Source organism: Crinia signifera, chromosome 12, assembly GCF_055691185.1.
Source record: "Crinia signifera chromosome 12, ASM5569118v1, whole genome shotgun sequence".
NCBI classification, from domain to species: domain Eukaryota; kingdom Metazoa; phylum Chordata; class Amphibia; order Anura; family Myobatrachidae; genus Crinia; species Crinia signifera.
In genome coordinates this window covers 76,138,535-76,166,232 of record NC_139228.1, presented here as the reverse complement: position 1 = coordinate 76,166,232, position 27,698 = coordinate 76,138,535, and the positions used below count along the sequence as shown (strand labels likewise).

General features: G+C 45.9%; 1 protein-coding gene across 1 annotated transcript in view; it reads right to left on the bottom strand.

Annotated features, from left to right (window-relative positions):
- ARG2 (arginase 2) overlaps positions 1 to 15,700 on the bottom strand; it is a 71,488-nt gene extending 55,788 nt beyond the window's left edge. Inside the window, exon 1 of the mRNA XM_083166771.1 lies at positions 11,158 to 15,700. Within this exon, the coding sequence (XP_083022897.1) occupies positions 11,158 to 11,274 (117 nt within the window). The 5' untranslated portion in view covers positions 11,275 to 15,700. The remainder of the gene's footprint in view (positions 1 to 11,157) is intronic.
- Between the last annotated feature and the right edge of the window lie 11,998 nt (positions 15,701 to 27,698).

The following is a 27,698-nucleotide window of genomic DNA, read 5'->3' as shown; positions in this document are numbered from 1 at the left end:
CTGATTCATCATTTGTCATCCTAATCTTCACTCTCATCAGTGTGTACCTCCTTGGAGTCATCATCATCACATAATATCAGTTCATCATTGCTGCTGGCACTACTGGGGACATGATATGTAACTGGCACTACTGGGGACATGATATGTAACTGGCACTACTGGGGAGATGATATGTGACTGACACTACTGGGGACATGATATGTAACTGGCACTACTGGGGACATGATATGTAACTGGCACTACTGGGGACATGATATGTAACTGGCACTACTGGGGACATGATATGTAACTGGCACTACTGGGGACATGATATGTAACTGGCACTACTGGGGACATGATATGTAACTGGCACTACTGGGGACATGATATGTAACTGGCACTACTGGGGACATGAGATGTAAATTACATGACAGGGTATTGTCTAATCGCTGTGCCCAATTATCCCCCCACAAATGACATAACTCTCTTGTTGGATAAAATTGGCCACAGCAGCCATCTTTATTGAAACAATACAAAATTAACAATAATCAAAAACATTCCCCACGGAAGGTGGTCCCCGAGGCCCTCAATAAATCAATCCACACCTCTAAGCACTTCCAGGAGTTGTTACCCCCAGCCGATAGCGATTGGCTCGAGGGCACCAATTGTCAACACCCAGTGCTCATTAATTAGCCTCACCCAGGGGAGTCCAGCCCCCTCATGGGGCCCTCCCCGCCGCATAATTAAGCCTCAATGCCACTAACCTCGAGGACCCCCCTCCGCACAGGCCACTGTGACAAAAGACAACCTATCAATAATTCTTCCTAAAAATTATAAAATTAGGGAGGGTGGGTGGGAGCTGTTCAGAAAAATCTCCCAGTGACCCCTATTTCCTGCCTGCACTCTGCTTATGTACCCTTACTACACCCCGTTAAGCCCCTCCCCCTATGACCCTCTCCTTAGACACCCCTTCTATGACTGTCCAGCTAGTCAGCTCCCTACAAACCCTGTCAGGGGAGCCTACCCCCAGGCTTTGCCTCCAGTCCGGCTCCTACATGACAGGGTATTGTCTAATCGCTGTGCCCAATTATCCCCCCACAAATGACATAACTCTCTTGTTGGATAAAATTGGCCACAGCAGCCATCTTTATTGAAACAATACAAAATTAACAATAATCAAAAACATTCCCCACGGAAGGTGGTCCCCGAGGCCCTCAATAAATCAATCCACACCTCTAAGCACTTCCAGGAGTTGTTACCCCCAGCCGATAGCGATTGGCTCGAGGGCACCAATTGTCAACACCCAGTGCTCATTAATTAGCCTCACCCAGGGGAGTCCAGCCCCCTCATGGGGCCCTCCCCGCCGCATAATTAAGCCTCAATGCCACTAACCTCGAGGACCCCCCTCCGCCACCAAGCACGGGGTTAAGCCCTTGACCCCGGGCGACCCCCCCACATCCGGAACGCTGTTTCTATCCCTTCCTGTAGTCCCAAGGACCAAACATCGATCCCTACAGCGTTCAAATGCACACCGTCTCCTCTCCAAAAAGCACCGGCACCAGACTCAAGTTCCCTGTGCCTCACCACTACCGCGCCGTTTCTAGCCATAAACGCCCAATTGCCCTGTTGACTTTTATCCGTGCCTTATTGATCTTGTCAGCCGACCTTGCATCCCTCCAATAACGGCGCGGCACAATATCCGACCAAACTGTGATCACCTCTGGAAACATTGCCCATAAACGTAGGAGATCAAACTTGATATCCCGTATCAACTCCCTAAATGGTCTGCTCCCAAGGTCATTCCCTCCCACGTGCAACACTAATATGTCGGGAGCCCTATCGAGCCGAACAAAACGGTGAAATTCCTGTAACATTCCACTCCATACCATACCGCGCTTCCCCAGCCATCGAACCACTGCCTCCTCTCTATCCAAACCTAGCTGGCGGCCGTTCGGTCTGACATCAGCCCGCAAAGCTCCCCAAAAGACATATGAATGTCCTAAAATCCAAATCAGGCACGGGGGATGCCCTAAAATTAGAAAGAACACAATCAGCCTCAACAATCCCCTAAACGAACATATGAACGAAAACGAGACGATTCCCATCGCCCAATGCGCTTAATCAGCTCATCTCCCAAACCCATCCTAGCAGCCTCAGTTGCGGCCCCGATGCGGAAAGAGTGACCCGCGTATTCCTCCCCCTTGAGGCCCAACGTCCGCAGGACTGCTCTAAACACGCTTGTGAACTGGAACCGTGATAAAAAGGACCCATTCGCATGCATCAGCAAAGGATCCCTTTCTCTGCCCACTCTGACTTCCTTAAATATCCTCAGCCGTGCTACCGGGCACATATCTGAGCCCGGTACAGAGAAGAGAACTACCTTCTTCCCCCTCCCTAATTGATCCGTCTTAGACCTCCTCACCACTAGCTCCACCCTATCCGAGTATAAATCCACATCCTCCCCTAACAAACCTCCCGGCCTGGAGACGCTTGGACTCACGAGTTCACCAATCCGCAGTGCCCCGAAGAAGGCAAGCGAAAAGGCTACCCCGAACAACCTTTCCTCGAAATTGGAACTACAGACCTCACCCAACTTCCTGCCCATATTCTGCAACAACTGGAAGGACACCGGCCTTCTCTGATCCTGTACTACATGTCCTTTTCTCCAGCCTTTTAAAGCCTGCGCAATCAGGAAATTCTTTGTGACATCAGGCCTCCCACCTGCACGAAACCCAAAAGCTAAGCCCGCCATACAGCGCGTGATCTTAGCCACTGACCAACCAATCTCCTTACAATGGCCTATGTATAGCAAGACAGCCAACTCGTCATCATCCTCTTTCAAACCTACTACCTCACGCCATTCTAACCAGCTCCGCCATTCCTGATTGTATGCCGACCATGTATTTGGGGCCAAGGATTCCCTGATGAGCTGATCGACTACCCGTCCAGCAAAGCCCAGAGCCGACTCGGGAACCCGGTCCCCTCCCTGTCCGCCTCTGGCGCCAACTCCCGGAATCGTTCCCACTGTGAACGAGATAAAGAATCCGCAATGCCGTTAGAGACACCGGGAACGTGCCTAGCCACAACCCACAAATTCAAAGCCAGACATTCCAATACCAACTGCTGCAAAATAGTAACCACCGGCGGTGAAGATGCCGACAATTGATTAATAGCCATGACCACCCCCAAATTATCGCAGTAAAAACAAATCTTCCTATCGCGGAACAGCTCACCCCAAACAACAACTGCAACCAAAATAGGAAACAATTCCAACAATGCTAAATTTTTAACCAAGCCTCTCTGCACCCAAGACTCCGGCCACCGGCCCACACACCAATGTCCCTGGCAATAAGCCCCAAAACCGCCACTCCCAGCGGCGTCTGTGAAAAGGTCTAGCTCTGTAGCCACGCACGTGTCTGACATCCACAACGCCCTGCCATTAAAGGTTTCCAGAAAAGATGCCCACACCCGCAAGTCCCCTTTCAACTCACTACCTAATCTGACAAAATGATGAGGAAGAACCACCCCTGCTGTCGCTGCTGCCAGCCTCCTGCTGAAAATGCGGCCCATCGGCATAATGCGACACGCAAAATTCAACTTACCCAGCAAGGACTGTAATTCCCTCAATCTGATTTTCTTCAACAGCAACGCCCTCCCTACCTCGGCCTTCAAACCCAGTAACTTTTCTTCAGGCAAGCGACACTCCATATTCACAGTATCAATGACAATACCCAAAAAACTGATCACAGTCGCAGGGCCCTCCGTCTTTCCCGGAGCAAGCGGGACCCCAAAGTCTGCCGACACCCTTTCAACAGTCCTCAACAATAAATCACATACACCGGTCCCCCCGGGACCAATACATAAAAAATCATCTAGGTAATGAATAACTGAACTGCACCCAGAGACATCCTTAACCACCCACTCCAAAAAGGAACTAAAGGCCTCAAAATAAGCACACGACAAGGAGCACCCCATCGGTAAACAACGATCAACAAAAAACTCCCCATCCCAACAACATCCCAACAAGCGCAAACTGGTTGGATGAACAGGCAGCAACCGGAATGCCGATTCAATATCAGTCTTTGCCAACATGGCCCCTTTCCCAAACCGCTTCACCCACTTAACGGCCGCATCAAAGGATGTATAAACCACCGAGCAGATGTCGGGGTCAATGCCATCATTGACCGACGCCCCTTTTGGGAAGGATAAATGGTGTATCAGACGAAACTTGTTCGCCTCCTTTTTTGGCACCACCCCCAACGGAGAGACTATCAAATCTGGCCACGGTGCCGCCCTAAACGGTCCAGCCATACGACCCAGCTGCACCTCCTTAAACAGTTTTTCCTGCACCACTTCAGGATGCTCCCTAGCAGACTTCAAATTCCTCCTAAAACTTCTTGACACCTGCACGTCAGAAGGTATCTTAAAACCTTCCCTAAACCCCTCCTCCAACAAGGCGGCTGTCCGCTGGTCAGGATACCTACGCAGATAACCCAGCATCCTTTCCAGCCGAACTGGTGTCGCCCCCTTTTGAACTACTGTCTCGGGACTTCCCTCTGAAGCATTTATTTGCCCCATGGTTCCCTCCACATGATGAACATTCATGCTTGAATTTGCATTTTGCTCCAAACCGGCATGACCCGTCGTTGAAGGCAAAGCAGAGTCCCTTCTGCATGGCCGTCCCGCTTGTGGCCTCTCTCGCCCCCCCCCCCCCATCCCCACGAAAGGGCTGCCCACTTTTTATGGGGGCCGTTACCTTTAACCATAAAGCAATATCCTTATGATCCCAACGAATGTTGGGGCGAACCGCCTTCCTCTGCCTAAACTGCTCATCATACCTGAGCCAGGCCATGCCCCCGTACACACGGTATGCCTCTCCTATCGCATCCATGTAACAGAATAAGCCTGAACAATTGTCAGGTGCCTTCTCCCCAATCACACTAGCTAAAATAGCAAATGCCTGTAACCAATTTGTGAATGACCGCGGTATCAGCCGATACCGCCGCCGTTCCTCCTCCTCCTTTTTCTCCTCCTTGCGGGGCCTATCCAGGTTAAAACGCTTTAAGGGTAGTAATGAAAATATATCCACATATTCCCCTTTCCAAATCTTCTCCCTCACCTCCTGCTTCAGGTGGGCCCCCAATGGCCCCTCAAAACATACACACACCTCCCCTTTCGCAGTGTCACTAAGCCTCCCACTCTCATCCTGCGTCACCACACTGCCCCCTTCAGCCCCTGCCCTGCTGCTGCTTTGCTCCCCGCCGGGTACCAGCACCACGCTGCTCCCCGGCACCCCACTGCTAACCGGCACCCCACTGCTAACCGGCACCCCACTGCTAACAGGCACACTATTACTGACCGGCACACTAATGCTAGCTGGTGTGCCCGAATTCTGCGGTGCCCATGCTGCCGCCGGGGACGGCCCCGCCCCCTGCCGCAAACCCACCAGCCAATCTGCAAAACCACTCAATAATTCGGTAAAGCCCCTACTCATTTCCCCCTGGGGGGCTAACTCTCCCCCCCCCTGACTTTGTGCTAAAGCATTAATAGACATAGAGACAGACTCACCAGGCTGCCTGGGGGCTGTGAACCCAGCAGCCGCAGGTCCAGTGTCCTGACGGGTCCCAGATGAAGAAGGACCAGGTATCTCTCCATCGTCTGCTGACGCTGCCATCTCTCTTCTCCTGTCATCCCGACCTTCAGGCATAGCACCAGCCGGCGTGACCGCGTTGGAGGCGGAGCCAGCTGTGCGTCTCTCGCTCCGTGTACCAGGCCTGCGGTCCGCAGCCTGTACTTCTGCCCCCCTGGCACGACTCACCCCGCGCTGGGCAGCAGCATGCCCCGCATGCCCCGCCGCTCCAGGTCCAGACCCACGTGACGCCGGATCTTCTTGCACGTGGGGGGGGTTCCCCCCGCGCGGAGGGTTCCGCCTGCATGTTGGATTCCTCCCAGACCTGGTCCTGCGGGCGGAAGGTGCCCGGCCCGCAGCCTGGCCTGGAGGGTCCCTGACGGGGCTCCTAGAACGGCGCTGAACCCTGGGGGACACGGATGGGCTGAAGCGCTCCGGAGGCCTGGACCTCCGAGGCCGTGCGCCCGCTGGAGCAGCCTCCTGCGTTGCTGCTCCCAGTCCCCCCAGCAGACCTGACATCTGCTGCTGCAGCCACTCTGTCCCTCTGGTGCCTGCTGCCTCCCTGAGGGCAGCCAGCGCTGCAGATACCTCAGCATCAGCGTTTGGGGAAGCCATGGGAGATGCAGTGCTGCTTAGCTGTTCAGAAAAATCTCCCAGTGACCCCTATTTCCTGCCTGCACTCTGCTTATATACCCTTACTACACCCCGTTAAGCCCCTCCCCCTATGACCCTCTCCTTAGACACCCCTTCTATGACTGTCCAGCTAGTCAGCTCCCTACAAACCCTGTCAGGGGAGCCTACCCCCAGGCTTTGCCTCCAGTCCGGCTCCTACACTACTGGGGACGATATGTAACTGGAACTACTGGGGACATGATATGTAAATTACACTACTGGGGACTTGATATGTAACTGGCACTACTGGGGACATGATATGTAAATGACACTACTGGGGACATGATATGTAAATGACACTACTGGGGACATGATCTGTAACTGGCACTAGTGAGGACATGATATGTAACTGGCACTACTGGGGACATGATATGTAACTGGCACTACTGGGGACATGATATGTAACTGGCACTACTGGGGACATGATATGTAACTGGCACTACTGGGGACTTGATATGTAACTGGCACTACTGGGGAGATGATATGTGACTGACACTACTGGGGACATGATATGTAAATGACACTACTGGGGACGATATGTAACTGGAACTACTGGGGACTTGATATGTAACTGGCACTACTGGGGACATCTGTAACAGCACTACTGGGGACATCTGTAACAGCACTACTGGGGACATCTGTAACAGCACTACTGGAGACATGATGTGTAACTGGCACTACTGGGGAGATGATATGTGACTGACACTACTGGGGACATGATATGTAAATGACACTACTGGGGATGATATGTAACTGGAACTACTGGGGACTTGATATGTAACTGGCACTACTGGGGACGATATGTAACTAGCACTACTGGGGACATCTGTAACAGCACTACTGGGGACATCTGTAACAGCACTACTGGGGACATCTGTAACAGCACTATTGGAGACATGATATGTAAATGACACTACTGGGGACGATATGTAACTGGAACTACTGGAGACATGATATGTAACTGGCACAACTAGGGAGATGATATGTAACTGGCACTACTGGGGAGATGATATGTAACTAGCACTACTGGAGACATGATATGTAACTGGCACTACTGGGGACATGATATGTAACTGGCACTACTGGGAACATGATATGTAACTGGCGCTATACAGTATATGTGCAATAAAATGATTGCTTAACATTCAAATTTAGTATCTGAGATAGGACACAAACTTTGTTTCATGTTTTGAAACCTTGTTTTATGCACAAATAAAATATATCTGTGCGTATGTCATGTGTATGTACAACATAAATGCAAGATACCTCATTGAAATATAAAAATATTCAGAAATACGGAATAATCCGTTTTCTAAAACTCCTGATGCAACCCTCCATGTGCAGTCTGTTCAGATCGCATAAGCAAACTGGCAATATTTCAGGTTTGAAGAGAAGGGGGGTCACGAGGATGACTACAAGAGAACATGCGTGAGGTTTTTTGGGGCACACTTGACAAATAATAATGGTAAGGGTGTAAGATGAGTAATTGATTAAAAATGTACTTTTAATAAGTATGCGCTAAAAAGAGAAAAAAAGGTGAATACGTCACTTGTGTTGGCTCACAAGTGATTTGACTTGTCACCTTGCGGTGAGAGTCCCGAACAATAACTATTAAGCTGGCGCAATGATGGAGTAAAAATAGGATCTACCTGTTAACAAAGAATAGTAATGATAGTGGCTTAGTTAGCACAAATGCTAGAGGTTAGTAGGCGCAGGTAGTCCAATCAAGACGCTTGACACAAATAAGAGATAATCAATATACAGTAGGTATACGTATATGTAGCCTCCATCCAATCAACACAATTTGAGATAGTGAGCTGCAATAACGGGTGGGGAAACACAGAGTTAGTACAGATTATAAGTTTGGGGTCAGACACTCTGGGTGAGATTTAAATGATGAGAGATTCAGAAAGTGAGAGATTTGGGAAGAAATCTCCAGGTTTTTTAAAGTGGCAACCATTACACTGCCAAACCAGATTGATTTTGAAGTGTAAATGGTTGCCGCTTTAAAAAAACTGGAGATTGCTTCCCAAATCTCTCACTTTCTGAATATCTCGTCCTATTAAATCTCACCCTGAGTGTTTCTGCTTTTCTGTGATATTATAACACCGGATATTCCCAGTGAGTCCTTCCCATAGGTACTAAGCCGGCCAATCACTGCTTAGCTGCTGAGATCGGAACGGAATCAGGCGATCCAGTCATGTATGGTAGTAAAATTACCAGAATGAGAGCACATACGTATTGATACCCAAGGAAAAGTAGGTGCCTACAGTATCACACCCTGTTCAAGATATGGCACGACTTATGAGAGAGCATTGAGCAGGTATATAAGTAAAGTATATAAGTAAAAAGTGGGTTGGTGTCTGTAGCGGGTCTCACCCTCTGCTGTCCACCATCTACTATAAGTATCCAATGGTAGATGAGAGAGGTGAGCAACGCCAACACCTTCCCTAAAATATCAGCTGAAAAATATGCCTACCTGACCCTCTCCATGAGGAAGAAAATGCTCTGTTCCTGGACTTCCCTGTTAATGTATGATTGCCAGCACCTGTGGGGAGCTAGTTAATTGATAAGAAAGGTGTTTCACCACAGGTGATGGCAGTCACCAGGGAAGGCCAGGAACAGAGCATTTTCTCCCACATGGAGAGGGTCAGATAGGCAAGTATGCGGTTTACTGACGTCCTATGGGGCGTGGCGGAGCATCATCGGGGGCAGGGTAGGAAGCAGCGCTTCGAGCTCCAAGTGCTGCGTACTCCATAGTGTTAACAGAAAAAGAGGTCGCTTGACCTGTTTAACCCGTTCACTCTACACAGCAACACGGCAATGAACCAGTAAAAAACCTTTTTTTTTTACCAGGTTGGCTGTAATCGGTAACCCCTTTCACATCGCATCAATTACAGGGTGGAACCAGAAAGAAACCGGCATGAACCGGGTAATTTTTTGCGATGTGAATGGGGTACTAGTGTTTAGACCTACCTGACATTCTCCAAGAGGGCACAATGCTCTGTTCCAGGACTTCCCTGGTAAAGTATGATTGCCAGCACCTGTGGGGAGCTAGGTCAGTGATAAGAAAGGTGTCACCACAGGTGCTGGCAATCATACATTACCAGGGAAGCCCAGAAACAGAGCATTTTCTCCCTCATGGAGAGGGTCAGGTAGACATGTATGCACCTGAATTTTATTTTTTCAGTTGTTACATAAATTTAATGGTTCTCTAGCTTCAGACATTGAGAAATCCTTTGTGTCATTGAACTCATGAAAAATAATGTGTTCTGCTTTCAGGCAACCTGTATAAAAATGTGTTGTTGAGAACATAATAAGCAGCACAACTTGAGTGTACTGCATAATGCAATCTGCACTGCAGTCTCCTCCTCTCCACTCACCACAATGATGCAAGAGAAATCTCTGTGTCATGTTCCTATTTAGGTACATCAGCATAGATGAGTCAGATAACCTGATAGACAGATTAGAATAGGCACAGGGAGTCGAATATTTAATCTGTTCTTCTAAGGCTAAGTTGTTAATGTCCAATAGCTGGCTTAAAAGTATTTTAAAAGCCCACATTATTGGCAAACATGCCTACTCCAGTGGCAAACGCAGGATTTTTAGAGGAGGGGTTTCCAAATGTAATCTACAATTTCCCACCATATTTGCCTTCCTGACCCTCTCCATGCGGGAGAAAATGCTCTGTTCCTGAGCTTGCCTGGTAATGTATGATTGCCATCACCTGTGGTGAAACACCTTTACCTAGCTCCCCACAGGTGATGGCAATCGTACATTACCAGGGAAGCCCAGAAACAGAGCATTTTCTCCCGCATGGAGAGGGTCAGGTAGTCTGTTCTGATCGCATAAGCGAACTGGCAATATTTCCGGTTTGCCACACTTGCCTACCTGACCCTCTCCAGCTCTTATCTTGCGTTAAGAGCTGTCCTTTGCGGTGAGAGTCGCAGGAGCAGATCCCGGCGGCTCCCCCCTCCCTCCCACACCTGGCGCTGCGCCGCGCTGTCCTCCTCCCTTCACCCGGAAGAGGATCAGTGCAGGGAGGAGGTCACAGGTCCAGGCAGTAATGCTCTGTGCTGCCCGGACACAGGTGAGGGGGCGATGCGTGGCGGCGGGGGTCCGTGCGGGGCGGCGGGGGGTCATTGCGGGGCGGCAGTGGGATACGGTTGAACCTCATAGGCTTCTATGGGGCATCGCTAGATGCTTAGCGCATCCCAAAATGCGGTAAGAGAATCTCCCCCATAAGCTCTCGCTATTGTTGCTAGATCTCATGCCAGCAGCCAGGGACAGATCCGTATCTGCTGTGGCGAGTCGGCAGGATGCCTCAAGCTGTCGAAATCAATAGCTGCAGGTGCCAGGAGCGCTGATGCGCTGATTTTTGGGGCACCTGTAGCTATCGATTTTAACATCTGCAGGTGTCATTGCCATTCACCACAGCAGGAACATCATTCCAGTGTTTACCCAATCCTGGGAGAAGCAATTAAAAGTCCTGTGATCACTGATAAAGGCTTTACATTGTTAAGAAAAGACCGCCATACTACTAAGAATAAATTCTTAGCTTTTTTATTTATTAGTTACTATTAGGACAATGTCCTATGTATGATGAGTTTAAGTGATCATTTACAGTTTAATTCCATAATGTCAGGTGTACAATGTACAAGAGTCATATGGTAACATTTTAATTGTTGGTCTTAGATGTCTCTTAATATGTGATATGATTTCAGTGTCTGTTCTTATATAACTTGTACGGTTCCTACAAGTAATGACATGCACTGTGTGAAAGTAGAAATGTAAATGACATGTAAGCCTTACCAGAAACACAGCACAATACCATATAAACATTCCATGTGATTTAATGCATTGTCGCATGTTCTTACCTGACCCTTGGAGAAAGGAGCACCAAGAACAGCTATGGAGTGTGCGCATTTCTTCTGTAGGTTAATGATGCTAACCTTTTCTTTTAAAAGCTTAATGCAGCGCATTGGCGATGACATCTTTGATAGGGCAGCGCAGTTGGTTCCCGATGGCAGTTGATGAATAATTATCTGTCCTCTTCTTTGTTACTGGATTGACCCAATTCATTCTGTTGACAGCAGTATCGCAGATTTGACTACTTGACTTTGTGGGAACATCCCACCTTGGGACGTAACAAGAGAGCCGGCCAATGAGAAGAGCGGCTTCCGGAGGTGTGTGAGATAGTGAAGCTCATGCCCCACTAGCATAATATCGCTGACTAGGGTCAGCAAGTGTGTCCCGTGGGAGGAGGATCTGTTCTGTTACTAAATCAGTAGAACCGAACCTGCACATTACTTTTAATTTTCCAAAATCTAACTTTCAACCCAAACGTCATGGATTTGCTCAAAATGTAGATTAGTGGGCAATTAAAATTGGTCCAAGCCTTGAAACAAATCCATAATCATAACCAATTTGCAGGGCACAGGAAAGAAAAGGGAAGCAGTGCATTCTGTTCTTGCTAACGTGGTACCTGGGCCGTGCCAGCCACCACCATGTGACTCACGTGAACACACCCCTTTCCATTTTGGGATCAGCTACCATCCACACCTCCCCCTACCTGACACGCAACCCATATGGCACCTGCCGTATTAATGCTGGAACCAGGTGTGCGGCCGCCTATTGGTGAGTATATGAGGCATTCTGTAACTCCCCTACATTTCCTGCCTTGTGCACCGCTCCCTCTCCACCACACGAGTCCCCCACCTTGCACTACCAACAAACTCACCCTAGGGCATCCTGCCAGCTTTTGCTGAAGATATCAAGGCCTATGTCCAACAGGTGAAACTCCCTCACCCGTATACCATCCTATAATTTTCCCGGCCAGCTTGTTGTGGTGCCTGATACTCCACCCCTGGCTGTGACCCGCTTACTGATGGTCGCATTTACCTACTTATGGGCCCTGTCGCTTCCAGCCCACTCTCTGGCTCCCCTCCAAGCTAACCTCGGGCTGATTCTTGCCCCTACAATGTGTATGTTACCACCCATGCCTTTCTATCCTGGTGAAACAACTCTAATTCTACTTCTTTCACTATCTTTCCACGCACTGACTCTGGCTGTGTACAGATGTAACGCATTTCCCTGCTGCATGCGCTAGGCCAGCCGTGCTTCCTTATGAGGATCCTCAAGCCCCCCAGGATGCGTTTCTGCAACTGCTTGGCCTCTGCCTGCTTGGGGTATCTGGATAGCCACTTCCAGCTTCCCCTTAGCTTTGCTGAGCTAGGTGCTCTTGCCATTGACTGTTGGTCCGGGTACCTTGTCCCCTTGCTGATCTTTTTGCATATAGCAATCTTTTGCCAAGTGATTCTCGCTGCAAATTGTACAGGCGTGTTTAAAATTACAAGCTTGCCTTGTGCAACTTGCATCATGAAAGGAGTAACATTTAAGCTTGTCATGTTTGTGCGTGCTAGGCCACCCTGCTGACTTCTGCATCACGCCATTTTTCTCTGCTAGTGCCTCCGACTGCGTCTTAAACCATAGCTTTATGTCTCTAGTGCCATACTTGATGGGCTTCTGCCCCTGTGACCTAAGCCTAAAGGCCTCGTCATATCTGCACCAAGCTTGATCCCCGCAATCATTGTGCATGTTATATATATACTGTAAGGTTGACATATTTCACCATGTTCATCAGCATGTTGGGGTACGCCTGCACGCAACAGCCTGCGTACGCCAACATTCCTGTTACCCAATGCTGTATAGATGTGTAAGCTTCTTTTTGCAAAACATTTTTATCGCTGCATCCCTCATTCTCCCTCCACCCATTTTCAGTAAGGAAGCATATGTCTATAAAGTCCCCATTCACAATCTCTTTCCTGATTTTCTTGGTTAGGTGTGATTCTAGCAGGCCTAGCGCATGATCTGCCACCCCTCCCTGGTGCAAGAATCCTGACTTCACTGCCCTATTTTACTTAACAGTGCATCTGCTCCTGGCGCTGCTAACCTCTCCCAGCTTTGTAGCCTCTCTCTCGTAGCTCTTTGCATTTCTTATCGTCATCTGTATCAGACTTTCTCTCCAGCAGTCGCTTCCAGCCCATTCTCTGGTTCCCCTCCAAGCTAACCTCGGGCTGATTCTTGCCCCTACAATGTGTATGTTACCACCCATGCCTTTCTATCCTGGTGAAACAACTCTAATTCTACTTCTTTCACTATCTTTCCACGCACTGACTCTGGCTGTGTACAGATGTAACGCATTTCCCTGCTGCATGCGCTAGGCCAGCCGTGCTTCCTTATGAGGATCCTCAAGCCCCCCAGGATGCGTTTCTGCAACTGCTTGGCCTCTGCCTGCTTGGGGTATCTGGATAGCCACTTCCAGCTTCCCCTTAGCTTTGCTGAGCTAGGTGCTCTTGCCATTGACTGTTGGTCCGGGTACCTTGTCCCCTTGCTGATCTTTTTGCATATAGCAATCTTTTGCCAAGTGATTCTCGCTGCAAATTGTACAGGCGTGTTTAAAATTACAAGCTTGCCTTGTGCAACTTGCATCATGAAAGGAGTAACATTTAAGCTTGTCATGTTTGTGCGTGCTAGGCCACCCTGCTGACTTCTGCATCACGCCATTTTTCTCTGCTAGTGCCTCCGACTGCGTCTTAAACCATAGCTTTATGTCTCTAGTGCCATACTTGATGGGCTTCTGCCCCTGTGACCTAAGCCTAAAGGCCTCGTCATATCTGCACCAAGCTTGATCCCCGCAATCATTGTGCATGTTATATATATACTGTAAGGTTGACATATTTCACCATGTTCATCAGCATGTTGGGGTACGCCTGCACGCAACAGCCTGCGTACGCCAACATTCCTGTTACCCAATGCTGTATAGATGTGTAAGCTTCTTTTTGCAAAACATTTTTATCGCTGCATCCCTCATTCTCCCTCCACCCATTTTCAGTAAGGAAGCATATGTCTATAAAGTCCCCATTCACAATCTCTTTCCTGATTTTCTTGGTTAGGTGTGATTCTAGCAGGCCTAGCGCATGATCTGCCACCCCTCCCTGGTGCAAGAATCCTGACTTCACTGCCCTATTTTACTTAACAGTGCATCTGCTCCTGGCGCTGCTAACCTCTCCCAGCTTTGTAGCCTCTCTCTCGTAGCTCTTTGCATTTCTTATCGTCATCTGTATCAGACTTTCTCTCCCCCACAATGTTTGCCATCGCTGTGCACCACTCCCCTTGCGCCTAACACTACGCTCTGCATGCTACCCCCAGCAACATCAGAAACATAAAAATGTTGCACCTTGCTACCCTGCCATAACGTATCAATACCCACATCAACATTACAATCATTAGTTATCTCACTGGTCCCATACATTGTTGCTCTGTTGCTTCCTTGGGCCGCGCTCGCCTGGGCAATGGCCTCTGTCCCCCTCACTTCTGCTGCGCTTGCCATGGTGCACAATTGGCTGTGCTGCCACCTGGCATGGGCCAAGGTGCTCCTGATTCCTCCATGGCTGTCTGCCCTCCCCCCTCTGGCTTGAGTTAAGAAAACTTGAATCTGTTCCTCATCAGCGAGTCACTCTGGCCCCTGTGCACCTGGGGTATCGATTCTCAAATGGCAGCTGCCCATTAGGAGGGATAGCGGGACTCTGGTACTCTCTCCGGGGTGGGGAAGGAATCCGGGGGAGTGGGCGAAATAACCCCGATTTCTGCTCCCAACTGCTGGCTCCTTGTACTGCCCCTCCTCTGACTTGGGGTGAACTCGGGCTTTTGTACTTTCCTCGCACCTCTGACAACTCTGCTTGGCTCTCTCTGCTGCCTCCCCTCTCCCTCCTGTGCCCCGGTATGTGCCTGTTGGCCGCTTGAGAAGGTGATGAGTGATGCTGGCGATAAGCTCTGACCGGCGGGTACAAATGGACCTTTTGTACCATAATGCTGCTCTGCCCCTCCTCCCATGACTCGTGCCCTTCTGACTCTGTGGCCTCTGGCATCTCCTCGCCCCTCATGCGCTGGCTCTCACCCTGCAACGGTGCCTCTGCTGCCCTGGCGGAAATGCCACTTCTGTGTCCCCGTGCAGCTGCTGGTGCCCTGATGCTTGAACGACCTTGCTGCACTGACTGGAGATGCCTTTCCGTCTTTCCACCACCAGATGGCGCCCGGGAGCTCATTTTCCTTTGTCCATGCTGCTGATCTAGTGCACTGGAAGCCCCCCTCTGCTCATTCGCCTCCTGCTCTCTGAAGCGTTACGGACGGCTTTTGCTCCATTCTGGCTGAGGTTTTAACTGCATGCATGCTGCTTTTAGAGGTGGCCTGGACTGCTGTGCCTGTCTGCGGGATATCCCTGCTCACTGACCCTTGCTGCTGTAGACCAGAGCTGTGTGTGTTGCTGGGAGTGCTGCTGGACAAGCCTCCTATCCCCTGGGTATAAGATGCACACTGGAACTGCTACTGGTTTCTCCTTTGTTCTGCTGCAATGTGAGGTATGGTGCAGCTGCCTCTGTGTATCTTGTCCTAGGTGGAGGGATGACTTAGCTCTGCCCCCCTGCTTCCTGCTTTTAACCCTGCTGCTGCTCCTTTCCCCACCAATTAACCCTGGCTCTTTTTACCGCCCCCTCCCCCTGCCTGCTGCCGTTGACCTTGTAACATTTTAATTGTTGGTCTTAGATGTCTCTTAATATGTGATATGATTTCAGTGTCTGTTCTTATATAACTTGTACGGTTCCTACAAGTAATGACATGCACTGTGTGAAAGTAGAAATGTAAATGACATGTAAGCCTTACCAGAAACACAGCACAATACCATATAAACATTCCATGTGATTTAATGCATTGTCGCATGTTCTTACCTGACCCTTGGAGAAAGGAGCACCAAGAACAGCTATGGAGTGTGCGCATTTCTTCTGTAGGTTAATGATGCTAACCTTTTCTTTTAAAAGCTTAATGCAGCGCATTGGCGATGACATCTTTGATAGGGCAGCGCAGTTGGTTCCCGATGGCAGTTGATGAATAATTATCTGTCCTCTTCTTTGTTACTGGATTGACCCAATTCATTCTGTTGACAGCAGTATCGCAGATTTGACTACTTGACTTTGTGGGAACATCCCACCTTGGGACGTAACAAGAGAGCCGGCCAATGAGAAGAGCGGCTTCCGGAGGTGTGTGAGATAGTGAAGCTCATGCCCCACTAGCATAATATCACTGACTAGGGTCAGCAAGTGTGTCCCGTGGGAGGAGGATCTGTTCTGTTGCTAAATCAGTAGAACCGAACCTGCACATTACTTTTAATTTTCCGAAATCCAACTTTCAACCCAAACGTCATGGATTTGCTCAAAATGTAAATATGCTTTGGATGAGTCAAGCAAATTAGTATATTCATTATATAAAGAAATCATAGTCGACTCTAGAGTAAATCATTCTGAAAAGAATATGATTATGGACAGTCATTGTTTTAGAAATCAAGTCATGTTCAATGTTGATGACGTAAAAATATTACAGAACCATGCTGATTTGCAATAAGAAAATCTATGCGTAAGAAGACCATGCCCCTTTATGTGTGTGTGTGTGTGTGTGTGTGTGTTCTTTTCTTATTCTGTCTCTTGCTTGAGTAGAGACAGCAGCAGCAGTGCAGGTAAACAACATGATTCTGCACTTCAGGTCAGCAGCCATAAATAGTTCTGCTATTTAAAGCCCGTGTGTTTACCCATGGCTGTCCAAATTGTAGTGAGTGCATAGAGAAAATTATTTATAATGACTCAAAGTTTCGCTATTAATTCTCAATTGAAAATCATCAATATTCACAGCGATAATAGATTAAGTAATAGAGTCATTTATTGATAAATGAATCACGTGATAAACTCACCATCGGGTATCCCCCTGGCCCACCCCGACGGTTGATACACTTAAATACAAACTTAACTCTAAACCTTATATAACTTAACTTAAAATAAAGACACGACACAAAGTGCTGGCGTTTCAAAAAGAATGTCAAATTTATTTTGACAATTAACTAAGACTATGAATGGTGGCGGCACTAAAGAACGGTCACTATAGGAAAGGTGGGGTTAAAGATCACTATGCATACATACAACGCTGGGTGACCACTCTCCCTGGTCAGCCACCAGGCCTGGTGGTGACGGCCATTTCCCGGACAGAAGCATGGCCCATGACAATCGATGTCGAGGGAGAGTGCACCCCACTACCTACACACACACAGAGTTCTTAAAGAATGACCGTTCTTTACCGCCGCCGAAGAGGAAGAGAAATAGGGAAGGGTGGGTGGGGCTTCTTGAACAGAGGGTGATCACTCTAAACTCGTGATCATTCCTACCCTGTCTAAACCCTCCCCCTGCTCTGATAGGCCTTGTGCCCATCCTCATTACAATAGCATGTGACCAACAGCAGAGTGTACCCTGGGAGAACCCTCAGTGGTTTGTCACCTCAGGCTTATTCAGCCTTCTGTGTTTCTTTGCAAATTCGCGCCCCCCCCCCCCCCCCCCCCCAAAGAGAATTCCCTAGCATAGAGCAGTATATTGATACAGCTATTGCAATTTTCTTATAGTACTGTATGGGTTCTGTCCCCATTCAATATTCTTGCATAGCCATCAAGCTACTTGTGCATAAAATAGTTAAAGGATTATTGGGGCATACACATGGGGTGATTAAAGTCTCATTTCTATGCAATCTGACTAGATTTATACTGCATGCAGCCCTGCCCTGACACCAGCTGCAGTGCTGCCCGCTGTAGCGGTGCTGGACACACTGCTTGCCCAGGGCCGGTACTAGCGTGTTCGGCAAACTATAAATTTGCACCCTCCCATACAAAGTGACAGCGCAAACCTCTCCCGGAGAGGACAGCCCAAAAGTAGGCAACCTTGCCATTAGAGTAGGCAGTGCTTCATGTGTTCTGCGACCACCCCTTCTCCTGCAGTGTCTTAGCTTTGCTGAGACAATGCTTTCTTTTGTTCTACACCTGCACATTCACGTTGCACTTTAATGGAACTTGACATGTGTGCTGAAGAAAAGGCGTGCCTGTCTTGAAACATTGACAGTTTTAACAGTGCCAGATTAAGCCTTCGGGGGGCCCGGGGTACTTTAGACAGGGGGGCCCCCTTGCACTTGTCATTACTGGCCGCAAACTGCATGGGAGAAAATTACACTGTCAAAACACAGAGTAAAAGCAGAATAAACTTGGTCAATGGGTAACTGCAGTGGATATATATATATATATATATATATATATATATATATATATATATATATATATACACACACATACATTTTCACATGAAAAGCCTGTGTTTGTCCCTCTGCACCTTTCTCTGTAGGAGATAGGGGGAGGGGCCCTAAACTGCACACCCTGGACATATGAGGTGCTACCTGCTGAGACCTGTAGTGCAGCAAGCAGGAGGAGGAGTTTGCAGGTGCACACTAAATATATATGCTAGACCTTTTAATATCTTGCTATATTGCATTGGAGGTTATTAGCATAATGATGGCCATTAGTATCGGCTTGTCCACTGCATCCAGGTTACCTCAATAGGACAAGTCCCTAATACTACTCTGAGACAGGTCCAGGGCACAGGACCCCCCAGGCCAGCCCAGCAGAGCCACCCCATGGCATCACATAGACCTGTCTCAGAGTAGTGTTAGGGACTTGTCCTATTGAGGTAACCTGGATGCGGTGGACAAGCCCATACTAATGGCCATTACTATGCTAATAACCTCCAATGCAATATAACAAGATATTAAAAGGTCTAGCATATATATTTAGTGTGCACCTGCAAACTCCTCCTCCTGCTTGCTGCACTACAGGTCTCAGCAGGTAGCACCTCATATGTCCAGGGTGTGCAGTTTAGGGCCCCTCCCCCTATGTACTATATATTGTGTATTCATACACACTGGAAGGAACTAGAGACGCCTCCCTCCTTAACTAGCACCCCACCCACCTGTCCCAGATTGATTTTAATTAGGTTGGTGTCCCAACATTCAAGACTGCACACCTCAGCTTGGCACTATGAGGGTAAGTCCTACTATACATATATGCTGAGTGTTGGTCTGTGGGACTGTGTTTGGGGCGCTGGGCTCTTTGGGCTGCTGTTGCTGGGCTGCTCCATGGCATCATATCGTATACTTTCCATCACCCCTTTAGTTTGTTTAATATATATGTAGCACCCTTCACATTTATTATTACTTCTTACCTAGGTAAGTCTTATCACATATAATTTCCCCTATCACTTTTACTTTCACTTCAATTTCACACTAATGTGATGCCATGGGGTGGCTCTGCTGGGCTGGCCTGGGGGGTCCTGTGCCCTGGACCTGTCTCAGAGTAGTGTTAGGGACTTGTCCTATTGAGGTAACCTGGACGCGGTGGACAAGCCCATAATAATGGCCATCATTATGCTAATAACCTCCAATGCAATATAGCAAAGATATTAAAAGGTCTAGCATATATATTTAGTGTGCACCTGCAAACTCCTCCTCCTGCTTGTTACTCTGTAGGAGACCTCACAGTCCTAGTGCTGCCTCTGATTAAAAACCCTCCCATGACTAAGCTGCTGCTTTTCTCCATGGAATCGGGGGGATAGGGGAAGGGGAGTTAGGAGTCCGCACACACCTTAATTTGAAAATATCCCCTATATTTAATTTAGGGGGTGGCCTTTATTTGCTGTTTGTTAGGCAGCGGGTGCTATCCGGGCAATGGGGTTGGAGTACAGGTTCAAAGAAAGAAAGAATTGCACTGTGGATGCACACCTGAAGATAGGAATATTTCAAGGAGAGTGGAAATATTCTATTTATTTTAAAAGGTTATAACTTTATTAGTTTAATTCAATGTAAAAAAAGGGGAGATAAACAACCTGTCAGGATTTTTTAACATATAGAATCCGTGTGGTGATCTCCCCTTGGAGCTTGTGAAATTTTCAAAAAGAGATTAAAATGCACATACAAACATACAACATATAGTGTATTGTGCTATTGCACAAAAAAGATAGAAATGGTGAGTATAGGGATTTAAAAGAGTTCCCCTTTTGCTGGCTTACAAAGAAAGGGACGTTGTGTCTGAGTTAGGTTCTCTTTCTGATATGCTCAGATATCTATATATCGCCCTTTTGTTTCGTGGGGCTTATATTTCCTGGATTTACTAGCCCTCTCTCACAGGGTTTTGTAAGTCCTTTTCATGGGGTTTTGGCCTCCTAGATTTACTAGTCCCCTCTCACAGGGTTTTGTAAATACTGGGAGTGATTTTCAGTGTATGTCTTTATAGATTTGGTATCACCTTGATCGGAGTGTGATTTCCCAGACAGTTTTATTGCTGTATTCCTGGTCTCCTTCTTATTTTTGTATTTAGGTGACTGACTACCATCTAATTCAAAAGAATGCAGATTTTAGTATATTACATCACATTGGTCTCACAAAACGTGCCGTTTGTGTTTTTCCGTCTGGGTTAGAATGCCCTTAGGAAACTTTATGTGTGGATTGTGGTGACTTTAATAATTAGCTTTTGTGATGCCTCTCACTCTCACTGAGTTGCATTCACTAATATTGCAATACTGGGGTTGAATTCCCCTGATTAAAGTTTAGATATTGTGGTTCTCTCTCGCCGATGCCGCTCACTCTCACTGAGTTGCATTCACTAATATTGCAATACTGGGGTTGAATTCCCCTGATTAAAGTTTAGATATTGTGGTTCTCTCTCGCCGATGCCGCTCACTCTCACTGAGTTGCACCCACTACTGTTCTGATATTGGGGTTTAATTCCCTTTTCTCAGTAGGTTACCACTGTAATGTACTTTTATTAGATTGGTTATATAATAGTTCTATCCGAACCATATATTGGGGTTGAATTCCCTTGGGTGTTTTTATTGGGTTAGTCACACAACAGTCCACCGCGGTTTCACAAGTCTGCTTCCTCAGAGCCTCAAGCCGATTGTGTCCTGCTAATTATACTTATTGGGGGTGGTCAGCCAATCGTTCCCCTCCTTTTAATCACATGGTCCTGCCTCTCCAATAGGCATGCACCATTACTTAGGGCTATTTCCGCCCTTCCTGGTGTCTCCCGTCCATGTGACCAGCGCGTGACGTCATCACGCTGGTCACGTGGTGTTTTCCAGCCAATCGCGGCTTTTTTCTATCTAAACCAGGAAGTTCGGGGTTTGTTATGTACGCCCCGGACTCTGTGTATTCAATACACGCTGGTTTATTTCTGTATTTTACTGATGTACATTTTTATTTCTGTACATCCTTATTTATTGTACTGGGTAGTCGTTCCCTGTACTTTTATTGTATATCTTCCTGGGGTGCTGTGTCTGGGGGAAGTCTATTGACTGATATGATGGTTATTATTTGATTCCTATTACTGGCATTTGAGCTTCCCGGAATCTGGATGGGTAATATTCTGTACTCTTTTCTAGGGGTTTATGCTTGAATGCAGTAACCCCGGACTCTGTGTTTAGAATTACATACTGTTTATTCTTGATTTTAGGCAGTCTTCTGCTATGTATTTCATTTTAATTATTATTATGATATAGGTGTGTATTCATAAATTCCTGAATAATATGGTTGGTACTGGAGATCATTTCTTAAGAATTGGAGATCATTAAGAACTGGATTGTGGTCACATAAAGTGTTGAGTGGATAATTATGAGAGAGAGGATTAAATATATGGGGTATATAGTGATATAAGGGATAACAATCTTTTTTTGGGGGTAAATAATATAATATATAGTGTTCTTCCAAACTATGTTTGAGGTGTGATTGTCTTTAATAATTTTAGGGCTTCAGTGGTGATTGCCTGTGTTAATAATGAGAATGTTATATATCATTATGGTTTCTAGTGGATTTGAATTTATATAATATATGTCCATTAGTGAAGCGAGTCATTTGTAAATAAATGAAATAAAATAAGAAGGTGAGAGAAAATTTGTGAAAAAATGTGTGCACAAAAATGATAAATTATAGGTGATATATATGGGGAGAGGGGGTGTGGTGAATTCATATGTATGTGTTATTATACATACTGTGCTGATATTTTGTGGTGGTCATTAGAGTGCCTTTGTAAGATGGAGATTATGTCTCCAATATTCCATATGTGATTAAGACTTATTTTATTTGGGTGGTGATTATTATGTGAACTTGTTCTTAGTTGAGTTTACATGTTCTTTCCTCATCCCTTTTCTGAGGGGTTTTATGATTTAAGGGCTAATCATATTTGTTTTTGTACTTAATGAGTGTTTTCTTATTATTTGCAGGGTGTCCCTATATGTCAAGGTCCGGAGTCAGGAGTTCCAACACTTCATATGGTAAGTTATTTCTCTTTTTTCTCATTTTTTCTCTTTTTTCTCTTTTTTTTATTTTGTATATTTTTCTGAGTGTATCATTGTATATACACTGGAATTAGTTCTTATAGATTTGGTGTGAGGATATCCAATTTATGTAGGGATCTTATTCCTACCACTATACTGAGAAGACGATGTAATCTAGTCTTTACATTATTTGGGGTCAATTTGATTTTCAAGAAGGCTTTGGTATGCATCAAGGTTCTGTTATATATTTTGGTCAATGAGGATCTTTTGTAGTTCCCATAGATGTAATAGGGAAGAATGCTACTCAGATCAAAGGGATATCTTCAATTCTCACAGATATGGCAGGTAGCTGTTATTCTCATTTAATCCCTTTGGGGTTAGGCAGTCCATCAGGTAAATCATTTTAGTTTCTGTTTTTAGGAGTTCCTTGTCTAGGTCTCCGCCTCTTATTCCTAGCTTGACATGGACCATTCCGAAGGCTTTCAGATTTTTCGGGTCGCTGTTGTGGGATTTGAGAAAATGTTTGGCCACCGGAGTTAGTGTTTTGAATCTATCCTGATCCTTGGTGGCATTGCGGATACTACTGATGTGTTCTAATATCCGCACTTTCAATGCTCTGCTGGTTTTACCAATGTATGACTTCCCGCATGGGCATTTTAGATGGTAGATTACCCCTATGCTGGTGCATGTTATGTGGTCTGTAATGATCCACTTCTTCCCGAATTTGTCGGTGTAGTCTTTCGTTGTTTCCATGTATTGGCAGGCCTTGCATTTCCCACAGCAGTTGAAGCCTTTTCTGGTCACCGATGTTCTGGGTTCCGATAGGTGGCTATGCACTAAAGAGTTTTTAATACTCCTTGATTTTCGCCAGCTCATTTGGACTTCCCTTGGTAGGTTGTCTTTGAGGTCTTGATCAGTTTCTAGGATTGACCAGTGTTTTTGGAGAATGGCTTTCACTTGCTTCCAGTTGTTATTGAAAGTTCCAATGAACCTGACTGGTTCTTCCTTAGTTTCCCGTTTCTTAGGGACAAGTAATGATTCCCTCGGAATTTCCTCTACTGATTTTATCGATTTCTTAATTAATCTTTTACTGTATCCTCTCTCTGTGAATCGGTTACTCAATTCTTTTTGCCTGTCATGAAAGGTTTCTGGGTCTGAACAATTGCGTTTAATGCGTATCAATTCGCCCTTAGGTATCGCTCTAATCGTGCTTGGCAGGTGGGCACTTGTTGCATGTAAGATAGAGTTGGTGGATGTTTCTTTTCGATACACATCAGTTTGTATCCTTCCTTCTTCGTCAATTGTGATGGTGAGGTCCAGAAAGTTGATTTTTCTTTGGCTTGCTTCCATTGTTAGTTTCAGATTGAGGTTATTTTGATTTAGTTTCAAAATAAACTCGTTCAGATCTTGTTTTTCTCCTTCCCACAGTATGAGGATATCATCGATATATCGTAAAAATATGAGTATATTAGAGGTATACTGTTCATATTGTTCCTGAAAAACTACTTCCCTTTCCCACCACCCCAGGTAGAGGTTGGCGTACGTGGGGGCACATGCCGTCCCCATCGCCGTCCCTCTTACCTGGAGGTAGTGGGCGCCATCACAAGTGAAGTAGTTTTTAGTTAGGATGAAATTTAGAGATTCCGTCAGGAAATTGTTGAAATCGTGATTCTGGTTCATTTTGAGGAAATATTTGATGGCTGCTATCCCATTCTCATGACTTATACTGGTGTAGAGACTTTCTACGTCACACGTGACCAGCCACGTGCCCTCCGAGACAGAGAGATTTTCTAATTTCTGGAGCACATCCATAGTGTCTCTTAGATGTGAGGGCAGTGCTGTCACGTGTTGACGCAGGAACTGGTCCACATAAATACTAAGTCTTTCTGTGAGACTGCCAATTCCGGATAGGATTGGTCTTCCTGGGGGAGATTTTTCATTTTTGTGAATCTTGGGTAACAGATATAACGTCGGAGTTCTGGGTTTCTCCATTTTCAGATATTGATAATCGTTTTTACTGATTATTTGGTTTTTGAATGCCTGATCAATCATGTTGTTGTATTCTGTGGTGAATTTGCCACTCGGATTAAATGTTAGCCTTTTATAGCAGCTGGTGTCTGTTAGTTGGCGTTTGAGTTCCTGTATGTATTGTTCACGGGGCCATAACACCACATTTCCGCCTTTGTCTGAAGGCTTAATGATTGTATCTTCCCATTTCTCCATTTCTCTGAGTGCCTCCCTTTCTCCTTTGGTTATATTGTCTCCTCTGATGTTTGTTTCCTTCAGGAGATTGTCTAGATCTCTAGATACCAGACTTTGAAAAATTTGTACCTGAGGGCATATATTGGGGTCTGGCAGGAACACGGATTTCTTTTTGATCTTTGTTTTGTCGTGTGGTTCTAGGGGGGGGGGCAGGCCATCTGTGTTCTCCATAGCTAGTTCTTCTAGGATTTGGAGTGCCATCCTATCTTCTTGTTCCATTTCTTCTGAGCTCTGAGATGTTGAAGGTATAGATGTATTAATATTGTTAGTGTCTGGGCTAATGCCCGCTGCTGTCATCAGTGCTCTCTCCTCATTCCTTTGACGTGCTTGGTTTGCAAAGAATTTTTTCAGGAGTAATTTTCTCGTGAAAAGATTGAGGTCTTTCTCCATTTCAAATCTTTGCATATTGGATGTAGGGGAGAATGATAATCCTCTTTTAAGGATGGATTGTTGTTCTTCTGTCAAAATTTTGTTAGTGAGATTCACGATTTTGAGGGAGTCAGATGTTGTTTTTGATGTCATTACTCTCTGGGTCATCTCCTCTCCAGATATTACATTTGGTGTCGTTACTCTCTGAATCGTCTCCTCTCCCTCGGCTCCTCTCTCCAATCCAATGACTCTCTTTTTCTCCTGCCTCCCCTTGCCCCTCCTGATCTTTCTCCATATTCTTTGTGTTCCTTGCGGCCTTGCCCTAAAAAATGCCTCCTGTGATATTGATTATTTCTTGAATCCCCTTCCGATGATTCGGCTTCTGATGTCGAATAGTTGGATGCATTACTGTTGGTGTATGTTTGTTTCTGTGGTCGTGTATTCCATCTAAAAATCTTGTTGTTCGCAAAATCGGTACGGTCTCGTTGGAATTTACGTCTTTTTCTTTCTATTATTTCTTTTTCATAATCTTCGATTTCTTTTTTATATTTATCATATCTTTGTTGAAACTGTTCCAGACCCTCAAAATTTTTTAGTTTTTCTCCTAGTTTGGAGATTTCTTGATTTAATCCTGTCAGAATGATCTCATCATGCTTTATCAGTACTTTTATAAGTTCTCTTGAGCATTGTAGTAGTATAGTTTCCCAATTTTTCTTCAGTTCTTCGTTAGCTAGTTCGTATGCTGGAAATAATTTGGGCCTGAGGCCTCTAGGGATTAAGTTCTGTTTCAGGTAGTTGTCGAATGTAGTTCTATTCCACAGGGTTTTGCTTTGTTTCATAAGGGCAGTTTTTAATGTAAAGAGGTCATCTGACCAATTAGTATTTGTGCATTCCATCCTATCCGGATTATCTGTAAATACTGAGTCGATATCATTTCTTAGCTTATCTCGTCTGTTTTCCAGATCCTTGGCTAAGCTGAAGTTTGACATAGTTACAGGAGTAGTCGGCTTGTTTGGTGTTATCAATATCCTTTTTTAAGAAAATATATATTGGTTGGTTTGGGGTATGTGGTGCTGGACGTTCCTTAGAAATCTGTTCTCACAGTATGTCTGATATGCAATCGGGGGGATAGGGGAAGGGGAGTTAGGAGTCCGCACACACCTTAATTTGAAAATATCCCCTATATTTAATTTAGGGGGTGGCCTTTATTTGCTGTTTGTTAGGCAGCGGGTGCTATCCGGGCAATGGGGTTGGAGTACAGGTTCAAAGAAAGAAAGAATTGCACTGTGGATGCACACCTGAAGATAGGAATATTTCAAGGAGAGTGGAAATATTCTATTTATTTTAAAAGGTTATAACTTTATTAGTTTAATTCAATGTAAAAAAAGGGGAGATAAACAACCTGTCAGGATTTTTTAACATATAGAATCCGTGTGGTGATCTCCCCTTGGAGCTTGTGAAATTTTCAAAAAGAGATTAAAATGCACATACAAACATACAACATATAGTGTATTGTGCTATTGCACAAAAAAGATAGAAATGGTGAGTATAGGGATTTAAAAGAGTTCCCCTTTTGCTGGCTTACAAAGAAAGGGACGTTGTGTCTGAGTTAGGTTCTCTTTCTGATATGCTCAGATATCTATATATCGCCCTTTTGTTTCGTGGGGCTTATATTTCCTGGATTTACTAGCCCTCTCTCACAGGGTTTTGTAAGTCCTTTTCATGGGGTTTTGGCCTCCTAGATTTACTAGTCCCCTCTCACAGGGTTTTGTAAATACTGGGAGTGATTTTCAGTGTATGTCTTTATAGATTTGGTATCACCTTGATCGGAGTGTGATTTCCCAGACAGTTTTATTGCTGTATTCCTGGTCTCCTTCTTATTTTTGTATTTAGGTGACTGACTACCATCTAATTCAAAAGAATGCAGATTTTAGTATATTACATCACATTGGTCTCACAAAACGTGCCGTTTGTGTTTTTCCGTCTGGGTTAGAATGCCCTTAGGAAACTTTATGTGTGGATTGTGGTGACTTTAATAATTAGCTTTTGTGATGCCTCTCACTCTCACTGAGTTGCATTCACTAATATTGCAATACTGGGGTTGAATTCCCCTGATTAAAGTTTAGATATTGTGGTTCTCTCTCGCCGATGCCGCTCACTCTCACTGAGTTGCATTCACTAATATTGCAATACTGGGGTTGAATTCCCCTGATTAAAGTTTAGATATTGTGGTTCTCTCTCGCCGATGCCGCTCACTCTCACTGAGTTGCACCCACTACTGTTCTGATATTGGGGTTTAATTCCCTTTTCTCAGTAGGTTACCACTGTAATGTACTTTTATTAGATTGGTTATATAATAGTTCTATCCGAACCATATATTGGGGTTGAATTCCCTTGGGTGTTTTTATTGGGTTAGTCACACAACAGTCCACCGCGGTTTCACAAGTCTGCTTCCTCAGAGCCTCAAGCCGATTGTGTCCTGCTAATTATACTTATTGGGGGTGGTCAGCCAATCGTTCCCCTCCTTTTAATCACATGGTCCTGCC